This window comes from Oreochromis niloticus, linkage group LG10 (assembly GCF_001858045.2).
Source record: "Oreochromis niloticus isolate F11D_XX linkage group LG10, O_niloticus_UMD_NMBU, whole genome shotgun sequence".
Taxonomy (NCBI): Eukaryota; Metazoa; Chordata; class Actinopteri; order Cichliformes; family Cichlidae; genus Oreochromis; species Oreochromis niloticus.
Window position 1 is genome coordinate 4,214,781 of NC_031975.2, and position 22,591 is coordinate 4,237,371.

Sequence of the window (22,591 nt, forward strand, 5' to 3'; positions counted from 1 at the left end):
TTTGTTCTAGTTTAACTGCCTAAAAATAAACAGGAAATGTATCTTGCTGAATTTTGTTTGCTAATGATTCATGATCGCTGCTTTGACTTAGAACTTGCAATCCTGTAAATGGGGTCTAGTTTTTCTTTCTTTAATCCATGTTTTGTTCTGTTGTAGTTGGATTCATCTCCAGCACCATCAGTAAACTGTTATTTTGTACAAAGTACCATTTTAAATGATCACTTCATCTGTATTGTTTTCCATAGGTCATCTTCAGGAAAGGTGAGCCCAGAGAGCATTCGTTCAAAGGCATCTCCATCAGAATCATCTGAAGATAGTCATGACCAGCGTGGAAAAAAACCACCCCCAAGTCCAGGGAAGAAGGAGGAATTATCTCTATACAAAAAGACCAAAAGAGCAATAACAAGCAAGAAATACAGCATCCCCAAGCATGAAGCTGAAGCAACAACACCCATTGAACTCATCAGTCGAGGCCCAGATGGACGTTTTGTTATAGATCCTACAGAGAGAGAAATGTCTGTCAAACCCCGGCGAATTGAGGGCTTCCCATTTGTGGAAGAATCAGACCTATATCCTGAATTCCGACAGTCCGATGAAGAGAATGATGACGCTAGGGCTCTTCCACCAGTTATGCCCCCCTTGCGGCCTCACCAGATCTCTCCTATCTCCAGTCAGGAATCCTACCTGCAACCTCCAGCCTACAGCTCTCATTTCCACAGGCCCTTCGAAGGTATGACCATCATGGAGAGCAGTCGGCTTCAGGCCACTGGGCAGATCCGAGGCTCTCTCCACCACAGGGCGTTTTATGGCTATCTAGGTCCTCCTGGGGATCATGATCCTCCACCTCCTTTTTACATGCCAGATACCAGCCCACTTAGCTCTGTCATGTCCTCCCCTCCATACCTTGCTGAGGGTCCTTTTGGCCACGCTATGATTCCTGAAGAAATGGGAGAAAGTGATTTTCCACAATATGCTGTCTCTGGTTTTCCACTTCCACTGACCCTCACCTCTTCCATTCGTTCTCCAGAGATTTGGCAGGGATTGGATTTTACCTTTGCAAGTTTGGAGGGACCCCAGTTCATTTTTCCACCACATCAACCTTTGCATCTCCGCCACGAGTCTCCCTATCCCCCTCCACCTCATGTTCTTCCCCTTAGTGCTATCCAGCCCTCCTCTCTTCCAATGCCCACTTATCCAGCTGTCCTGCCACTGGAGGCCCCAAAGAGCCACTCAAGCAAGTCTCCCAGCAAGGCCAGGCCTCATGGCTCCCCAGCCAAGCATTTAGCTATGCAAGAGGCACATTTAGGGCAGCTAAGACACACAAGCCACGGAATGGGTGTGCCGGTTTTGCCTTACACCGATCCAATGGCCCATATTGTTCCTAGCACATTCAGTAGCTTGGACACACGATGGTTTGAAACCACTCCTCATTTCAGTCCCAGACATGCTCGTAGGATGGATTCTGGCATGCATCAGGTGGTTCTTCAGCCCTCTCGCCTCTCACCCCTCACCCAAAGCCCCCTTAGCTCTCATGAGGGCTCCCCAGAGATAGTAGTTCGTCCCAGGCCACGTCCCGGCATTGTCCAACCTACTATACCTTCAGAGATGTCTGAGATTACCCTCCTCCCTCCTTCCACAGCCAGCTTCTCAAGAAGATCTTCTCCCTCCTCCTCACCTGCTCAAGCCCAGGGTAGCAGGAGAACAAGCCCCAGCTACCATTCCCACATGGCCTTTGCCACCTCTGCAGCCAGCTACCCAGCTTCCCAGTCTCCATCACCCCCCATGGAAAGCAGCAACATATTTGGGCAGATGCCATCTCAAAGGAGGACTGAGGAGGAGATCCTTCCATCGGAGCCTTCTCCACCCCAGTTGTCAGCTTCAGGGTAGGTCCATAAGGATTACAGAGCAGGATACCATTTGAGTCATCTGCCCCAACCCATAATGCTTTGGTTTGTGAAGTTGCTCTGATATTTTTGTTACTGAAGTGCTATGTACTAATCATTATTTCCTAAAGTCATCTCTGTGGCAAATTAGCTTAATAGTTTAGCTTATGCTTTTTCCATTTGACTTAATGAAAATGAAAGTTGTATGGTGGAAGGAAACCATTTTGTTCTGATTCATTTGATGAACTCTAGATTTTTGTTTTTGATTTCCTTTTTTTAAGTTTAGCTTCAATTTGGTCAGTGCTGCTTTTCATGTCAGACATAAACTTACTCACCCACTGAATCTCTGAAGCACTGTTTCAAAATATTCACCTGGAAATGTACATCGTAAATTTTCAAGTGAAAATGCTAAAAGTAAGTAAGTAAATTAAATGGTGAATTGACAAGAAAATGCATTTGCTTCACAGATTGCATTTCAGACCTTTAAGGGCTACAATCCATCTGGTTAAAAAAAATTAAAAGCCATGGCCAGTCAAATGCTTTTTTTGGGGGGTGGGTGGGGGTGCACAGCCCCTGAAAGCCTGGTAATATGCAGTCATCACCACAGGATCCGTTTTTCCATCTGTATTATATGTTACCCTGCTTTCACCTAACAGGAGGACTCTCATAATATCCACCCAGTCAGTTCCCCAGAGAAAACACCCATTGTTATGTCTAGCTCCAAGCCTTTGAAGATGCCTTTATCATGCAGAGGGATGAGTTCATCGTGGCAGGCCCTGCGGCCCATCCTCAGCCTTTGTAACTTGATTGCATGACCAATTCTCCCTTACTGTCCAATCTTTCAGATTTTTTTTCCTACTCTACTTTCCTTCCCCATTCTATAACCCACGTCTCCCCAACTCCCTTAAAAGCCTTCAGGTCATCCAGGTCTGACTACCAAGGGAAGGTTGTTGGGCAAAGTGTGTCACAGGGCCTGTCCGCTTCTCATGTACTGCAATGTCTCCATCATTATCAAGTAGGGGCAGTGTGGTGGTTCTTGATGACTCCTGGAGTCTTACCTGCTTTGTTTTTGATTGATCTCAGCTATCTGGGCAGCGTTGTTGTGACCAGGTCCTCTACACCGCAATAGGTAAGGGTTGGATCCATGTCTGAAAGGGGGGGGTTAGCAGGTGGGACTTTTTTGATCACCTCGTCCTTTAAAGGGGAATACAAGCCTTTGAGTCTTTGAGTTGTTCCTTACTTCAGTCAACACATGTAGCTGATTTCAGTTCTTTCTTTTTTTTTCCCCCTTTATGTCAAAGTGGCTATGCATTTTAAGTTCTGCAGTCTTAAGTACATTATGCATTCTGACTGATATGCATATGCCATCTGTAAGATAATAGATCAGGTCAGAAATGTCTCACCAACATGATTTCATGCTTGAGTTGTTTGCTAACTGACCACAATCACAAAAACTTTAACCCTGTTAATCTGTTAAGGATACCAAATCACAGATGGATATATCCTTAGTATATATATCTCATGGAAACGTTTAAAAGTTTTTATTTACGTCACTACATATAACCTTAACCAAATTACTTCAGCAAAGATCAGCTTGCACTTATACAATGCTTGATGGTCCAAGTACATTTCACTTATCCTTTCTTTTTCTTTGACACACACCTACACACACACACACACACACACACACACACACACACTTTTGAAAAGCACACTCCAGCAGTAGTAATAGTTAACGTTTTTAGGCCTTTTGTACCTTAATTGAGACAGGTCTTGCAGCCAGAGACACAGTACCATGTCGTATGCTCGAGTCCAGCTGAACTGCACCCAGCTCATGTTTTTCAGGCTTGGTATGCAAAAGTCACACGAGTAAAATGCACTGGACTAAGTGCATTAAAGGGGTTAATTGCGCTTGGCTAAGCCATGGGTCAGCATCTATGAGTATGCCTTTAAGCCTCATTAATTGTCACCATATTGGTTGTTGTGTGTGCAACAACTCTGTTTTCATAGCCCTATAGCCATTTATTTTGACACGCTGCAGTCTTCCCCTGAACAATAGGTCAGCACCTCAAGAAACCCTCTACACCAGTAATACTAGAAAAATACTAGAAATACTAGAAAAAGTCAAGAATCAAGCAAAGCGAAGAATTTTATTCAAAAAGTTCTCCAGAACATCTGTTCCATCTGTTGCAACTTCTCCCTCTCTGTAATGTGGGAATCTTGTTCTGCTGTATCACTGAAATATACTGCTAAAGACTAAACCACTTGTCTACTTGTGTGGGGACTGCTCTTCCTCATGCCGCTGAACTCTTATTGAAGATGATTTATCTGAATTTCAGGAATGGGGCCAAACCTCCATACATGTCCCTTCCGGTTCTCTACAAGCTGTTTGTTCTCGTTTTTGCGCCTCACTCTCACTCCCTCCCTTTTACAATGAATTCACTTCTCATTAGTACATGGGGATCTGCCTGGTCCAGGAGCTGCTGCCAGTTCTCTCTGAGGCCTTCCCCAAGCCGCAACCTCAATTCATGCTCACATCATCTGCCATTATCTACTAGAAATGCTGTCAAACTTATGAGGATGTGGTCCCAGCCAGTGATTAAATCTTTGTTATTAGAAATACATTTAAGGGTAGCTTTTGGTAAAGATTGAACTGGGCTACAGTGGTCCCTCGTTTATTGCGGGAGTTACGTTCTAAAAGTATCCCGCGATAGGTGAAATCCACAAAGTAGCCAACTTTATTTTTTACAATTATTGTAGATGTTTTAAGGCTGTAAATCCCCTCACTACACACTTTATACACTTTTCTCTCTTAAACACCCTCAAAGTTCAAACCTTCATAGAAAAATAAGTCCAGTATTATAGACTGAAACCAAAGATCAAACCCTGTTTTCAGGTCTAGAACATAGGAATAGAGCAGCTGCGAGAGAATTCAACATTAATGAACAATGGTATGGAAGTAGAGGAAGCAAGAAGAATGAGTTGAGTAAAGTTTGACTTATCTGACTGTTTTGTTTCGCTTAATGCACCTTATAATCCGGTGTGCCTTATAGCCCAAAAAATACGGTAACTTCTACCTTCCTTTAGCATGTCCAGAAGTCCAACTTTTTGTGCGATGGTTAGCATCTTCCTCTGCTTCTGGGTGCTACTGCAGGTGCCTTTGACGGTGCAAAACGTTTCGTCGACATTGTTGTGTTTGTTGGGGAGAAAACTTACAAACATACAGTACAGCACTTCAGAGTCACACTGCTAGCGATTGAAGATTTATGTAAATTTGACAAGCTGAACACATTCTGTTCTGTACAGGAGACACGGCACGGAGGAGATTGATTGACAATGATCTACAGCCAATCAGGACGCAGAACACAATGCGCTGTAAAAACAAAAAAGAAACAGCATGCGAAATTGCACACACAAAAAAAAAAAATCCACGAAACAGCAAGGCTGCGAAAAGTGAACCGCTTTATAGTGAGGGACAACTGTATACTCAAACTGAACACTTACAATGTTCAAAACACAACGTTTAGTTCATAATAAATCACAATGTCTGCAACACTGAAGAAGAAAAATACCCAAACATACAAAGATCAGTAACTTCCATACATGTGTGTAGTTAATCAATGTCATGTGGTCATTCCAAGTGAACTTTTGTATTGGGATACCACACATTATTGTGTATGACAATGTAATCACCTATCATATCATCACACAGTGATTCTAACTGGTAGTATTCTTGTCAAAAGTAAAAATTCAATGATTGCTTTTGCTGAAACAAAACAAATTCCAAGAAATGTGAAAAAAATATATAATTTTTACATTGAAATGTGTTGGCACCCAGACACAGATATACAGACACACCCAACACTCAATTAGGTAGAAGAAGAATCAATACTTTAGTATTTCACTTTCATGGCTACCACAACAAAAAAAGTAAATAAAAGTGAGTGATTAAATAAGAATCAAACCTTCATACAATAAGAGGCTTAAAATGCAGGTATTGTGGTATGCATTGTTAAAGATTTTCTGTACTGGTCCTTGTGGCAGATGAGTACAAATGTGTTACGAAACCGTTCAGTTGCATGTACAGCAAGTAGTCCAGAGGTTAGCCAGGATCCATGAATTCTCCATAGCCATTCACCACAGCCACAGTCAGTTGAATGCCTATTTTATTAACTGGTAGAGGAACCCAAACAGTGTGTTGATTCAGTTTAGATTAAAATAGTATCAACAATGAAAAATTCCATTGGCACATAATATTGATGAATTCCCACATCTAAGAATTCAATTTTCAGATCACAGAAACACCTGCCTCCTGCAACATGACAAGTGCAGCCCAAACTAATGCAGTCCCTCCACATTTCTTCTTACCACTCAGATAAATGTTGCTGCCCTGCCAACAGACCTAAAGGCGGGTAAGGGGATCTGGCAAGGTGTAACTAAACATAACTTCATTAAGTGCTTCAGACTACTCTCACTGTGCTTCGTCTGAGTCTTAATCAGTTAAACAAGCTTGTTTGTATTATTTTCCAAATACCTCACATTCCTGATTATGTTCTGAATTGATATAGTTTCCTTGCTCCAGGTAGTAGAACTGTCAGCGGGATTGCCTGGCAAAGATTCTGCCTTGCAAAAAGCATATGCCAAAAAAAAACATACAAACAAAAAGGAGCTTTTTCACCATCATATAAATCACAGTGAGCAAGAATAATACATTTATCAGCAAGTTTAAAACAAAACAAAGCAAGAGCTGCAGCAGCAGGAAGAAATCTGAATCCATACTGAATCCATGATCCAGTAGTTCATGTACTTAGCACTCATCAGCAAATAATGGCAATATCAGAATTAATTTCAAGATGTCCAAGAAAAGACCTGCTTATTTTGTTTTACTCACCTTATGGTGCATTTTGGTATGCCTACCAGCTACCGCCAGCTGGTGTTCGAAATTGTTACCCATTTTTCACTATGTCAAGACAAAGCAGAGCGCACTGCTAACTGCTTGGCTTTTGGGAGTAACTTTGCATCCAAATGCAGGAAATCAAAAGTTCTATGCACTTCAAGAATATAGTTTGGTGTACAGCTTGTTTTCCCTTCATACCTTATCTGATGGATTAACCATAGTTTATGTTCAGCTGTCTTTTGTGAGCTGGTTGTTTTTGTCAAATTTCTTATGTGTCAGTATTGCTCAGATTGTAGCTCTACTCTCCCTTTTTGGCCAGTATCCAAGTTTGTCTCACCACAAGACTGAAAAAAAGAAAGAAATGTCAGGACCCGAAATGATCTTTTCTCAACTTCTAAGCTGAAGAAGGTTACCTATTCAGCTGGAGTCTGGATTATCAACTAGCAACCACCTGTCAGCTTCAAAGTGATGCCTGAAAAGCAAATCACTTCCTGTGTAGACTTAGCTGAAGATGATAACTGGAATAATTTAGTTATTTCTTAAAGTATTCCCTGTGACAAGCAAATCTGGATACCAAGGCAGTAAGGGAATTCTACTTATAAGATGCCTTAAAACGAGTCAGGCTACATTAAAGGTGAAATTAAGTCCAGTTTAAAGCAAGCTGGTTAACCCTCAAGTCACAAAGCTATTTTAGCATCTAAATTAGAGATGGACCGATCCGATATTACGTATCGGTATCGGACATAAAAAAGTGGTATCGTGCCATCTCTAATCTAAATATACCAAGTAAGGACATGACCCTGACATATTGGATACAGGACTTCTTTTTAAAAGTATTTTAAAAAGTGATTTCCATTTATTATACCTATGCTTGTTTCTTTATCTTACTGTATATTTTATATTGTTTCTTTGCAAAAGGAGTTAAAAACAAAAATTACACCTGCACAGTAGGGCTGCACGATTAATCGTTAGAAAATCGCGATCTCGATTCATACTTATGTGCGATCTCATTTCCAAATGACAACGATTTAAAAAAAAAAAAAAAAAAAGACGACGACGATTGTACCGCATTTTGATCCGGGACGTAATCTGCATGAAAACAAGCGCTCCCTCTTCCTGCTCAACAAATGACAAGGGCGGAGCCTTATACCACGTGATACAGAAGCTGTGCCGTGATGCTCAAATTGGCAGGGAAAAAACAACGGAGAACACGTCAGGGATGACGAGAAAGTGACACGAGAAAATTCGTCCCGGTCAACCAGCCAAACATCAATAACGGGAACCTTATACAGCGCTTCCCTATACACGTCGAACTCCTGCAGGCACAAAGAAATTACGGAGGCTGTTACTTATCACCTGACCAAAGATATATCAACACTGTGCAAAACGAGGGATTTAGGAAAATGATCAACACCCTAGACAAACGCTTCACAGTGCCGTCCCGCAACTATTTTTCTATTGTTGCACTACCTGCTCTATACACGCAGTGTCCAGCAACGGTGGAGACGGAATTTCAAGCAGTACAACATTTTGTGGCAACCACAAAATGTGAGGCATTTATTGTTTTTATGTTTATTTATTGTTTTTATGTTCAGTTTCAACTGTTACGAAGTTGATGTGCAGTTAATAAGTGCAATAAATATTTATACTGGAAAAGAAAATCGTGAGAGAATCGTGATCTCAATTCTAAGCAAAAAAATCGTGATTCTCATTTTATGCAAAATCGTGCAGCCCTACTGCACAGTTTATTTACTGACACTTCCCTGCAAAACAAATTGTCTTTGTAAAATAATACATAATAAATAAAAATAGAAAATAATACATTTAACAGGTTATGTTTGAGGGACTGATCTATAACTAGATGTTAGTATCATTTTAACACCAAAATGTTGAACTCAGTCTATAATGCTTTGATCAACAACAAACTACAGTCCAGTAGAGCCACATTCGGGCCGTTTTTGAGGGTAATGAACTACCAGAAGGCGGCATTGCAGACATCAAGGATAGCTACAAGTACCTTGGATCCCAAATGGGAACTATGAAGAGGCCACTAGGAAAGCCCCTAATACCTGCAGAGAGTAAGGCAAGTCCTGAAGGGGTCTGCTGAATGGGAAGAACAAGTCCTGGCAGTCAATACCTAAGCCTTGCCAGTTATCCTGCTGGGATAATAAGCTGGGTTTCACCCCCAAGTCCAGCACCCTGAGACAGTATGCTAAGCGAAAGGAAGGAGCCTGAGAAATAGTGACTGTCCGAACCACTATCCAGGATGAAGCAACAAACATCGATAAGTACATCAGGAAGAAAGCCACAGCCAGTCATGTGCTTAGTGAATATTTCAGGCAGCATAAACTGAAGAAATAAGAGGAGGAAGAATGGCACTATAATGGAAGGACAGACTCCTGCATGGTATGTACCCAAGGCAGATAGAAGACGTGGCTGACATGAAGAAATCCTACCAACAGCTAGACCAGTCACTCAAACTGTGTGATATGTGGGCTCCCTCTAGTGGTACGCAGAAGTCTCCAAAAACATTTTTAAGATCAAATAATATAGCATGTTCTGACTGAGGGATTTCTGAAAAATTCAAATGTACAGCTCTGCTATCACTTCCAACATAAATGAAGACAGAAAACTAAACAGCAGCGACGTTTGTAGGGTTACTGAAGTTGAGCTAGCTGGTATATAATGATGTGCTACGTGGTGGCTAGCTACAGAGCTATGTTTAGCATAATATAAACACATTAGCACAGTGAAGCTGGAGGATAAAGGCTAACTTTTTTCCATTTGATAAAAGTTAACGCGAGGGTTCACGATGGTTAGGGTCAACTGCAATTGCATGGCAGGATGCTGTAAACGGACCAAACTTTAGTCAGGAGAACAACTGAGATTATCCATCGACAATACGAGGTTAGTCATTAATTTACTGCTGCATGGGCTGGGCTGTAGTTACATTGTAAGGTTTTAAAAATTGAGCATTAAAATAAATAGTGGTAATAAAAACCAAGAGAGGCCAACAGTGATCTGCCTTTTTTAGGGCCTTGTTCACATTAAATAGAACAAGATACAAAGCATTCAAACATGTTAAAAACACAACAGCCTTAATAAACGCAGAGCAGTTTGGACCCGGAAGCAGGGTTCATACGTCATGCGATTGCAGTAAAGTTGTTATTATTATCACTTGTCACATCGTGTTTATGACTGTTAAAATAAATAACATTCATATAAGAAATAAAATTGTCTCTGGTAAACTGTATATGGTGTTCAAATAGGCCTACTACTGTACTTTAATGTTGGTCGTAAGGGTGGTGCTTTAAGAGCCATGTATTTTATGAGGTGGTACTCATTGTGAAAAGTTTGAGAACCACTGAGCTAGATCAAGCTGGACTGAAAGACAGCGCAGCGGAACTAATCATGGCCACACAGGAACAAGCTCTAAGCACAAGATCAATAGAGGCTGAGGTCTAACCAAGTGTCTGTCATAGTGTACAGGAACATCTGTGCAGAGTATGGCCTGGAAGTCCCGAAATTGGGACACGCCCCCCTGGGTGGTTGAGAATGACAGAGCGAAGATCCTGTTGGACTTCCAAATACAGACAGGAAAACTGCTCACGATCAACCAACCAGACAGAGAAGTGGTGGACAAGCAGAGGAAGAAGGCTGCAGTAATAGATGTAGCTATACCAACTGACAGGAAAAAGGAAGACTGGACGTTTGAGAAAAACCAAGGGCTGAGAAAAGTGCTAAAGAAGGAGGGTGTGGAGGATGAAGGCAACAGTGGCCCCTGTAGTAACTGAGGGACCTGGGACAGTGACCCCCCACACTGGCCAGGTGGTTCCAGCAGATCCCAGAAACAACATCTGAGATGTCTGTCAAGAAGAGCGCAGTCTTAGGAACAGCAAAGATAGTGCACAGGAACCTGCAAGCTCACAGGCATATAGATATATATATGTGTGTGTGTGTGTGTGTGTGTGTACATAAATACCTGGGGTCATAAATGATGTCACAGAACCTTTGCCCCACCAATATGCAAACTGGTGTGAAAAACTATTAAAAGCTTTAACAGAAGTAGATTCATGGTAGGAAGTGTTTTGTATAATTGAGAATATAACAGACATACATCAGACTTACTTGTTACTAGTAGTATGATCCCACTGCATCAGCCCAAGTTTAAGTCTAGTTAATATAAAATGAGCTAGTTCAAAATAAGCTAAGACAACTAAGATGGACTATTTTGTTTAGCCATTTGTATTAAAATTTGATCTTCAGTTTAAATATACCTGTTATACTTGGTTGAATCATCCCGCTTTTGCAGCTTGGTCTTCTTCTGCCTAAAGTTGTGTATGAATTTAGAGGGTTAGCTTTTCTCCAGTGGCAAGGAAAAGTGATAGTTACTTTAAAAAAACCATACAGGTTGATTTTGGTGTTTTGTCTCTTTGGCACTGAGTGAATCGATAAAAACAGTGACTGCGTGGACCTTTTCTTTCCTCCGCATAGACACTCTGTTCTCAGATCACTTTGTAAACATGCTTTTAGCATTCTCCTCAAGCGTGACACATTCTGCCATTTCTAAATAACAGATGCTTATATTGTACGACCCCAATTGAAAATATTTTGAGGGCAATAAAATATTTTGTAAGATTGGCGTTGTGATGTCACCTGAAGCTGTGTGTCCACTGGGAGGAATAGTTAACAACTGTGTTTTCTTGTGGTTGTTTTTGTTTTTGCTTTAAATATGAAGCAGACAGTGCTGTTGCATGTTCTTGGCAGTGATGAAATTGTAGCGCGTTTAAACTTCAGAGCTCAAAGAAATTAAAAGTATTTTAGCTTTTAATAAAATTGCACTAGAGTCCTAGAAAGTTTTTAACAGCCATAGCGTAACGATAACCACGACCAGCACTCCCCACGAGCATTTCTATATAAATTAGGACAAAATCCTGGTGGACACATGGCCTTAATCCTCTACATAAAGCATCTGTAGAGAGCATGAATCAATTCATCTCCTGTAAGTATACAATTGCACTTGTAAGTGGACTGCAGAACAGTTCTCACTGCCATGTGACGCAAGTGCCCTGCCAAAGCAGCTTCTGCACTTCTTTTTCTCCTAAAGAACCAATGTTTTATAAAAGCGGGGCAACCAGGGAGGGTTGAGGTTCCCCTTAATCTTTGAGTTACCTGCCCAATGAAGTGCTTTCGAATGTATTCCCCTTTAAAGTCGTGTTCCATGTGCAAACTGCCATGCATGCTATCGCTAAATATTGCTCTTCCGTTTCAAAAAAGAAACAATTATATGGATAAATTCTTGTTACATTTGTTGTCCTGGTGCTTCGCTTTTCTTTGGCTTATTTTTCATTATGTGACTGTTCCCAAGTAGTCATTTTCCCCTCCCGCCATCTCTCCCCCTGTCAGCATGGTGAAGCCCATTGTAGACAGTATCCATGTCTATGAACACATATTGATGATGCTTTGTTGCTCAGCTGTGATTCTCCCCCTCTACTAACAGCATTCGGTTTCTCTCTGCAGCCACGGTGGGAAGATGGCCTCTCTGTAAAGCATATTGTTTTCTGTGCCTTGAGAGAATCAAGCGCGTGCTTGTGGCAGAAATCTGGGGGCTGCCTTGTCACATGTGCCTCTGTGAATGGGAGGGAAGTGATGAACAGCTGCGAAAAATGTACTTCACGCCAAGGAAACATTTGTATCTGTTATTTTCAGAGAGAAATGCCATACTTCTTAGAGTAAACATTCAAATCGGCAAACTTGTGAATTGGAAAGACCATTTAGTAATCTTCATTGTGGAAACAGTTCCTCTGAAACCAACAGTGCAAGTCTTTTTAAGTGGAACTTTTCTCACTGACCTAATCTAACCAATGGGATCAATAGATAGCTTCAGGAGTTGTGAAATACTCTGTTTTTCTTTGGATGAAAATCGTTTGGATCAATTTGAGCAAAATATCTTCAATGCCCCTGAAATTTCAAGGTGCATAATACTTAATGAAATCTGGATTTTATTTAGTGAAAAATTTTCATAGTAAATCCAGATGATGTATAAGGTTATAGTAGTCATAATCACATGGTTTTCTTATCGCAAAGCTTGGGTAAGCCTCAATAGGTGTCTCACATTGATCCTTTGGCAATGTGCTGCACCTCTCGCTTAGCACGAGCAGTGCTGTTTTGAGATTGTTTGGGTTATGTTGCGCTCCGTAGTGCAGAAATACAGTTCACTGACCACGTTTAGCCTGGAGTTACCCCTTTTTTCCTCTTTCTCTCTTCTTTATTCAGAAAACGTCGAGGTGCGCAGAGTGCCCTTTCAGGGTCTGAGAGGATCGATGCACTGAGATACCAACGTATTAAAAAGGCCAAGAAGATGACTATGAACAACAATAACTCCAAGACCAGAAAGAAAACAGGTGTGAACCAGCATTCAATGTTTTTTTCTCATTTTTTCCACTGTTGAGGTCTCTATACTGCAGGGGAAGTTCTGGAGAACTTCAAGACATGTTGACGAGGTAATTTAGCCATTTAAATCAGCTGTGATGGATCAAGGACACATCTAAAACCTGCAGGACACCGGCCCTCGAGGCCTGGAGTTCGACACTTGTGCTATAGTGGAACAAGGTTCCGTTTTATCTTGAAAATGTCTTTGAAATGACCTGCTGCCATTTTCAGGAGATTGTCAAGCATGGCATTTTGAAGCTCGTCACCAGCTGACATTTGGTCAGGAGCCTTTCCTGTCACATTCCAGCATCATTTTAATGTGCAGGGCAGTGCTTTAGAATACCACCTTAAAGGAGAAAGGGTAACATCCCCCCTCTAAAAAGAGAGCCAAAAATCATGAAACATTACCCCAGACGACACGAGGTCCTTAAAAATGATTATTCTCCTTAAACTAAACTTCTAGACTTTTGACAGATTGAGGTGTTGGGAGTGTTTCTGAGTCCAAACACTCCCAAAAGCAAACAGTGAGGCATCACTGAAAATTAAATTACACCCTTTTCTATCAGATGTTGCAATCAACATCTGCTTTTTATGAAAAGTGGGACTCAAGTGGTTGAGTAGTATGCTAGCTTATTGCTTGACCACTCGAGTTCCCTAAAAATCCCGATATTTTAACAAAAAGAGAGTACAGCACTGTAATAGAGTTGAATGTTCAAGATGAAAATATATGCGCTAAAAAGCCAACTGACATATCATGATTTACATTTTATGGAAAACAGTACTGGGACAGCCACACATTAAACACGAGAGCTCTTTGCTTCTAGAAACTGCTGCAGTTTTTCAATTCAATTCAATTTTATTTATATAGCGCCAAATCACAACAAAAGTCGCCTCAAGGCGCTTTATACTGTACAGTAGATCGTACAATAATAGATACAGAGAAAAACCCAACAATCATATGACCCCCTATGAACAAGCACTTTGGCGACAGTGGGAAGGAAAAACTCCCTTTTAACAGGAAGAAACCTCCAGCAGAACCAGGCTCAGGGAGGGGCGGCCATCTGCTGCGACCGGTTGGGGTGAGAGAAGGAAAACAGGATAAAGACATGCTGTGGAAGAGAGACAGAGATTAATAACAGATATGATTCGATGCAGAGAGGTCTATTAACACATAGTGGGTGAGAAAGGTGACTGGAAGGAAAAACTCAACACATCATGGGAATCCCCGGCAGCCTACGTCTATTGCAGCATAACTAAGGGAGGATTCAGGGTCACCTGGTCCAGCCCTAACTATATGCTTTAGCAAAAAGGAAAGTTTTAAGCCTAATCTTGAAAGTAGAGATAGTGTCTGTCTCCCGAATCCAAACTGGAAGCTGGTTCCACAGAAGAGGGGCCTGAAAACTGAAGGCTCTGCCTCCCATTCTACTTTTAAATACTCTAGGGACAACAAGTAGGCCTGCAGTGTGAGAGCGAAGTGCTCTAATAGGGTGATATGGTACTACAAGGTCATTAAGATAAGATGGGGCCTGATTATTTAAGACCTTATATGTGAGGAGCAGGATTTTGAATTCAATTCTGGATTTAACAGGAAGCCAATGAAGGGAAACCAAAACAGGAGAAATCTGCTCTCTCTTTCTAGTCCCTGTCAGTACTCTTGCTGCAGCATTTTGGATCAGCTGAAGGCTTTTCAGCGAGTTTTTAGGACATCCTGATAATAAAGAATTACAGTTGTCCAGCCTGGAAGTAATAAATGCATGAACTAGTTTTTCAGCGTCACTCTGAGACAGGATATTTCTAATTTTAGAGATGTTGCACAAATGGAAGAAAGCAGTCTTACATATTTGTTTAATATGTGCGTTGAAGGACATGTCCTGGTCAAAAATGACTCCAAGGTTCCTCACAGCATTACTGGAGGCCAAGGTAATGCCATCCAGAGTAAGAATCTGGTTAGATACCATATTTCTAAGATTTTCAGGGCCAAGTACAATAACCTCAGTTTGATCTGAATTGAGAAGCAGAAAGTTAGCGGCCATCCAGGTCTTTATGTCTTTAAGACATTCCTGCAGTTTAACTAATTGGTGTGTGTTACCTGGCTTCATGGATAGATAGAGCTGCGTGTCATCTGCATAGCAGTGAAAATTTATGCTATGTCTTCTAATGATGCTGCCTAAGGGAAGCATGTATAATGTAAACAGAATTGGTCCTAGCACTGAACCCTGTGGAACACCATAATTGACCTTAGTGTGTGAAGAGGACTCTCCATTTACATGTACAAATTGGAGTCTATTAGATAGATATGATACAAACCACTGCAGTGCAGTACCTGTAATACCTACAGCGTGTTCTAATCGCTCTAATAGGATATTATGATCAACAGTATCGAACGCAGCACTGAGGTCTAGCAGGACAAACACAGAGATGAGTCCACTGTCAGAGGCCATAAGAAGATCATTTGTAACCTTCACTAAAGCTGTTTCTGTGCTGTGATGAGCTCTGAAACCTGACTGAAACTCTTCAAATAAGCCATTCCTCTGCAGATGATCTGTTAGCTGTTTGACAACTACTCTTTCAAGGATGTTTGATATGAAAGGAAGGTTGGAGATTGGCCTATAATTAGCTAAGACAGCTGGGTCTAGAGATGGCTTTTTGAGTAAAGGTTTAACTACAGCCAGCTTGAAGGCCTGTGGTACATAGCTGATTATTAGAGATAGGTTGATCATATTTAAGATCGAAGAGTTAATTAATGGCAGGACTTCTTTGAGCAGTTTTGTAGGAATGGGGTCTAAAAGACACGTAGATGGTTTGGAGGAAGTAATTATTGAAGTTAACTCAGAAAGATCAATTGGAGAGAAAGAGTCTAACTTAACATCAATGGTACTAAAAGTAGCTGTAGATAATATTACATCTGTGGGATGATTATTGGTAATTTTTTCTCTAATGATAAAAATTTTATTTGTGAAGAAGTTCATGAAGTCATTACTAGTTAACGTTAAAGGGATTGTTGGCTCAGTAGAGCTCTGACTGTTTGTCAGCCTGGCTACAGTGCTGAAGAGAAACCTGGGGTTGTTCTTATTTTCTTCAATCAGTGACGAATAGTAAGATGTTCTGGCTTTGCGGAGGGCTTTCTTATAAAGCAGCAAACTATTTCTCCAGGCTAAATGATGATCCTCTAAATTTGTGACACGCCATTTCCTCTCCAGCTTACGAGTTATCTGCTTTAGGCTACGTGTTTGAGAATTATACCACGGAGTCAGGTACTTCTGATTTGAGACCTTAGTTTTCACAGGAGCTACAGTATCCAGAGTCGTACGTAGTGAGGAGGTAAAATTATTAACAAGATAATCGACCTCTGTTGGAGTAGCGTTCAGATAGCTGCTCTGCTCTATGTTGGTACAGGGCATTGAAGATGATAACAGTGGGTGGATTATATTCTTAAACTTAGTTACAGCACTTTCAGAAAGACATCTACTGTGATAAAGTCTACTCTCCACTGCTGTGTAATCAATTATTGTAAATGTGAATGTTATCAGGAAATGATCAGACAGCAGAGGGTTTTCAGGAAACACTGTTAAATGTTCAGTTTCTATGCCACATGTTAAAACAGGATCTAGAGTGTGATTAAAGTGGTGGGTGGGTTCTTTTACATTTTGACAGAAGCCAATTGAGTCTAATAACAGATTAAATGCCAAGTTGAGGCTGTCATTTTTAGCATCTACATGGATGTTAAAATCACCCACAATAATTATTTTATCTGAGCTGAGCACTAAATCAGATAAAAAGTCTGAGAAATCAAACAGAAACTCTGTGTAAGGCCCAGGTGGACGATAGATGATAACAAGTAAGACTGGTTTCTGAGTTTCACAGCTGGGGTGGACGAGGCTAAGCATCAGGCTTTCAAATGAATTAAAATACCGTTTTTGTGCTGATGTTAATGCCAGAGGTTTGGAGTTACTGCACAGCAGAGAGTTGGTGACGTTTATGCAACAAGCTCAAAGTGTCATCTTAGGGAGCATTCTCATTGCTAGAGCCAGCTTAGCTTAGCATAGTGTAAATCCAAAAAGCATAGGATAAAATGCCTACATTGTAATTTAAAAAAAAAAAAACAGACTTTTGACCGTGTTATATGACCTGACTTAGCAGCACTTGTGGCCTGGCATACGTTGTGCATGAACTTACAGATTGCATATTGAGATATATTTTAGTTTTTAATTTCTAGTTTAAATGAGGTATATCAGATGCAGGTATAGTGGAGTTTGTCGTCAGTGTAAAAGTAAAAATCACTGTTTCCAGTTATTAAAATAAGCTGACTGCCTGCTGGCTCAAGATTCATAGTGTATTACAGAAAAACTGGACTTGTGGGTACATCATGGAGTTGATCTACTCCTGCCCAGAAGCAAAGCATCATTTCAGGGAAAGTGTTGGAACAGCATTTCCACCTTGAGTGTGGTGGCTATGACCTGCCTGTTTGTCTCTTTGCCTCCAGGTGTCTCCACCTCTCAGACCCAGCAGGCCTACACCTCTCAGGTACTCCAGCCCGAAGAAGCTCTCTACCTCCGCAAAAAGAAGAAACGGCCCATTCTCCATGACCCATATATTCGCTTTTCTGCTCTGCTTTACCGTCGTCCAATTCGGGAGGACCAGAAAGCTATTTTGGCTAGCATGGACAACACAGACCTAGACCATGCCACCCTCCTCTGAAAGTCACAGCTGTGCAATACAGCTTCCCTTTCCAAAATGACACTGCACTAGCTACATCTCAGCTGAAAGAAAAAAGAATACTGTCACTAGAATCGTCGCAGTTTATTACCTGCAAAGGGGAGTGGCACAAAATTTCAGCATTCAGATTTTGGTTTATTCTGCAGCTGCACCCCTTGGTCAGTTTAGTTTGCATTAGTAAGCATTCTGCTGTTTTCATGAATTAACCACATGAATTTCTTCAAAAAAGCAGAAATAAGAGAAATATTATCAGAAGCCACACATATGTTTTTGTTTAAAAAAATTCAGATTAATGCCATCTTTGATTGGACTCGTGGTTTTGAGGCATTTCCTCCCCAAAATTTTGGATTATTTGACGTCCTGCTTTGGAGACCCAAAGACACAGCAATCTTCTGTTCTTACATCAAGTAGTATTCCATTTAAAAAAATGTTTAGACCTCTAAAGATTTAAGTGATAACTGACACATTTGTCCAAAATTTTACTCCAGTGCAAAATCATTAACTAGAAAAAATACAGCCAACCATTTTGTTGATTTTCGTAACGACTATTTTCCTAGTCCAGTCTTCATATTCTTATTTTTAACATTCCCTCCAGCCTCGGGTCCTGTTTCTTGTGCTGAGCCAATCCTCTCTCCCCATCCTGCGGGTCTCCGTTTACAGCATCTTCTATAAGAACCTCTCTCCGCCAGCAGCATCTCTTATCTGCCGAGAAACTCGCCTCACAAATATGGGTGTTCTCACTTCCTACCAAGTATACCTCAGAGCACAGGACACGAGACCACACAACCACCTGGATCAGCCAGAAGAACAAACTAGCCTTTTTACTCATATTTTCATTATTGTTGCTTTTTTATGTACCTGTTTTTATATTTGTTTCCAAATGTGCAAACAGTGAACATATAGTTTATCTGTTCAAGAAAGATTCACATCTTTACTCATCAGCTCTTTTCTGCTCTGTGCTGAATGAGCAGGAAAAGGGCTTGTCGTGAAAGGAAACAGAAACATTACCTTTAGCTTTACTTACTCGGCCTAATCTTCACTCTGTGTAGTTTTTCACTGACAGATGGGAACCAAACAGGGCTTGTCTTTATTCCACATAATATTACAACAAATCTGGCACCCTCCAATGTGGCCATTTAATAACAAAAAATATTGCGATTTCTATTTAGCTGCTGATTCGATTGATTATAAAGTTATACAGTTGCTCCAATTATTTGCACTTGAATTTTAATTCCAGTTTCTCACATCTCAGAACGGTTTGCACTGGAGCAAAATCTTGTCCACGTCCTGTCTCGTCTTTTACACCTCACTTCTTCTACTTTAGTTAGTTTAGAGGGCTGCAAATCCGCTTCTGAAATTTATGCCAAAAACAATTCAGTGAACGGAAAGAAACAATTTTAGGGATTTTGTGCCATTTCAGATACATATATATATACACATGTGTGTGTGTGTGTGTATACTTACAATTTTGCTTCATATTTATTTAGGAGGGCATAAAACAATGGCTTTATTTGGCCTTAATCTTTGCCTGTTTCATTTGTGTCAAACTTTATTTAATGTTTTTTATTTGTGTTTTTTATATCTGCTTCTTTTGGCCAGTTTCTATTTATGTGCTTGTCATTTGCTGAGACTCCATCTATGCTCCAAGAAAACGCTGTGTGGCACTGAAGGTCACACACAGTGAGCCGAATGTTTTTGCTGTATTTTCACAGATTGGTTCAAATATTGATTCCACAGATTAGGAAGTGTGTTTAACATGTGATGGATGTGCTGGATGCTACACAGCTACACAGTTCATTTTTTTATGATTGGATGAGTAACAAAAGTGCCATAACATCAGAAACTCAGCTATATTACACAGTACACATGCTGCTTCTTGTTACATTATGGAATCCGCAGATGAGGGGTGTGTACGTTAAAAAACAAACAAAAAAACAATCAAGCTTTTGTTGTGTGTGGATTTTTATCAATAGAAGGTGTATTCACTTGTAGGTGTCATGGTGACATGTTGCAATATGAGAACAATGGAGGTTGATTAATATGACAGTGGTGATGTGCATCTTAATCTATTTATTTCTTTATTTCTTGTGATTTTGAGCTGCTAATCCCAGCAGTCTTCTAAAATCAGACATTTTTTCAGTGACTACATTTACTTGCTTGTATGAGGTATTTCCACAATAAATGCTTTCATAAAGAGCAATTTTAGATGGGCCTTCTGAAATGCAGGAGCAATTCTGGAATAGATGTGATTCTTTTTTTCATTTAGATCTATCTAATAAAACGGCTGCTGTAACTAAATCTTCTCAGTGCGTTCATAATACATGAATAAACAAGCTAAAATAAAATAAAACATATAACAGAAGAGTCCTGACTTGACACACGTTATACGAAAAAGAAGAACATAGAGAAGCTCCAGATAATGCACTTATTGTGGAAATAACTATGTTAATTCATATAACTTTAACCACATTTTCCACTTCCAAAAACCAATAATAAGAGTTTTAGTCAGAATAAGTTGGCTTCACTCCTCCTATAGAAATTACTGGTAACATTTTGTTAACAAGACCTGCTCCAATCTATAAATGCTGTGCTGCGTTTAGGGACAAGGTCAACAAAAGTGGAAGTCCTGAATGTTGTTTTTTATATTCTTTATGAAGGGGGTCCACACACAGGGACTCCTCTGCATGTCACATATTCTTTTTGTCACTGATAGTAAGTTGCCAGCGGTCATTCAAGACTTAGGTAACCTTCTAATGAGTTTAGCATGCCTTCGGTCAATCACTGGTATCCTCCGCACTCATTGGCAGATGCTTCAGTCTCTCATCTTGAAGATGCAAAATGTTTAACTTGGGTTCCGCCCACTTCGTGTCTTTAACTTTTAGTTCAGTCGTTGTTGAAGTTGCTGAATGTCATTGACTTTCCGTGGTCTCTGGTTGCCACATCGCTGCTAGTAGCTACATGTCCGGATGCCCCTTAAGCACCAACTTAAGGCTAAATAGCTATCTCCTCAGAGGTGATGTAGTAGCGATGGCAAAGAGAGGCTCGTGAGATGCTGGGGAAACCATGAGTGATGCATCCATAAATGATTGCAAATACCACTTCCATTTCCACAATGTGAGCAGGCTTTTGGTGTGAGTGGTGATTGGTTTCAGAATCCTGTTGAAAGAAGAACAGGGAAGCCTTCTTCCATGAACCCCCTGTCTGAGGCATCAAGATTTGAAAAGCTGTATTTTGACAGCAATTCAAAAGTTTAATTTGCTTTGTGCCAGTTGAATACACCACAGTTTATTTCATTTAAGCAGACCTTGGTGTGTGTGTGTTGCTGTCGGCTCTCTCGGTGAGTGGAGGAAATATGGTGCTGTGGCAGTTTGTAGGCTAAAACAGAGAGGACTGAAACTATTTGCATGTCACAAAGTGGATGAAGTCCCAAGATAAATGCATAAAAATTAGCTATAATATCCTCAAGATTTGTTATAGATTATTACAATTATATTTACAGTTCTAAGAAGAAACAAATGAATTATGAGTAAAATAAATTTGTGATTGCCTAAAATTGGCATTTCTAAGAAATTATTTTAAAATAATGGAATACATTTTAGAACAGTCTTGCAACTTCCTTTAAAGAGTTTATATCAAGGATTTAAAGAAAGAGTTTATCCAACACAGAGCGTCCTGCAACTTTCCTGTTTGCTTCACAACTTTAAAATGCCACAAATAATAAATTAACAACCAGCTGATCTGAGCAAAGTCGGACAGAGCGTAAATCTGTAATCCGTGACTTATTGTGACTGTATAACAGATTATTTTTAATCTGTCATATTACCTTAGTAAGGACTCATAATTAACTACATATGACAAATGTTAGGAAAATCTGTTTACATGTCATATGTCTGAAAAAAGAAAACAATCGGCTGATTTATTGAAATTTTAAATTACCAAATATCGATAACTGCCTTAAAAATCCTATATCAGTCGGGTTTAAATGCTTTGTAAGTTAAGCATCATTATTTAATGACAATTAGTTAACTAATGATATTAGGAGAATGTGAACAAACAGCCACTTTGGCTTTCTTTACAAAATGTTTATGTACAATGTTTAAGATATTAGCTGAAGTTAAACTAGGCCTGGACTGGGCAATACCAATTTGTAACCTTTATTTAAGCAGGCAACTGGTTAAAAATACCTTCAGAATAGAATAGAATAGAATAGCCCTTTATTGTTATTGGTATTAGTGACAGAGGCCTCCAAAAGGAAAAGCCTCTTGAAGAACTGCAGATAGGACTAAAAAGAAATATCAGGGTTTAAAAGATCAGCAGCATACATCCATAAACATTTCAGCATACTGTCCCCTATGAGTCAAATATTTAATTAGATTCTGCAGGGGGTAATTTAACAAAGCACCTTTAAAACAAAACTGAGTTAATGTGATTGATATCTTGTAATGTACATACTATACTGACATGTTGTACCAGTATACTTAAATCTCTTAATGAATTATTTCTAAAATACATATATCTGAAAGCTCACTTTGCTAATTAACTAAATAGTCAACATATTATTCTATGTTGTATTTATTTCACATTTGAAAAGAATTTTAAGTGAGCTAATGTATACAGAGGTTTCTATATTGAAATTAATTAGTCTATATATTGTAAAATGTAA

General features: G+C 40.0%; 1 protein-coding gene across 1 annotated transcript in view; it reads left to right on the top strand.

The window, feature by feature from the left end:
* Positions 1-22,551, top strand: part of igsf9bb (immunoglobulin superfamily, member 9Bb) — a 146,264-nt gene extending 123,713 nt beyond the window's left edge. The window contains 3 exon segments of the mRNA XM_013274190.3: positions 246-1,883; positions 13,057-13,184; positions 17,696-22,551. Coding sequence (XP_013129644.1) covers positions 246-1,883; positions 13,057-13,184; positions 17,696-17,910 — 1,981 coding nt within the window. The 3' untranslated portion in view covers positions 17,911-22,551.
* Positions 22,552-22,591: the final 40 nt, after the last annotated feature.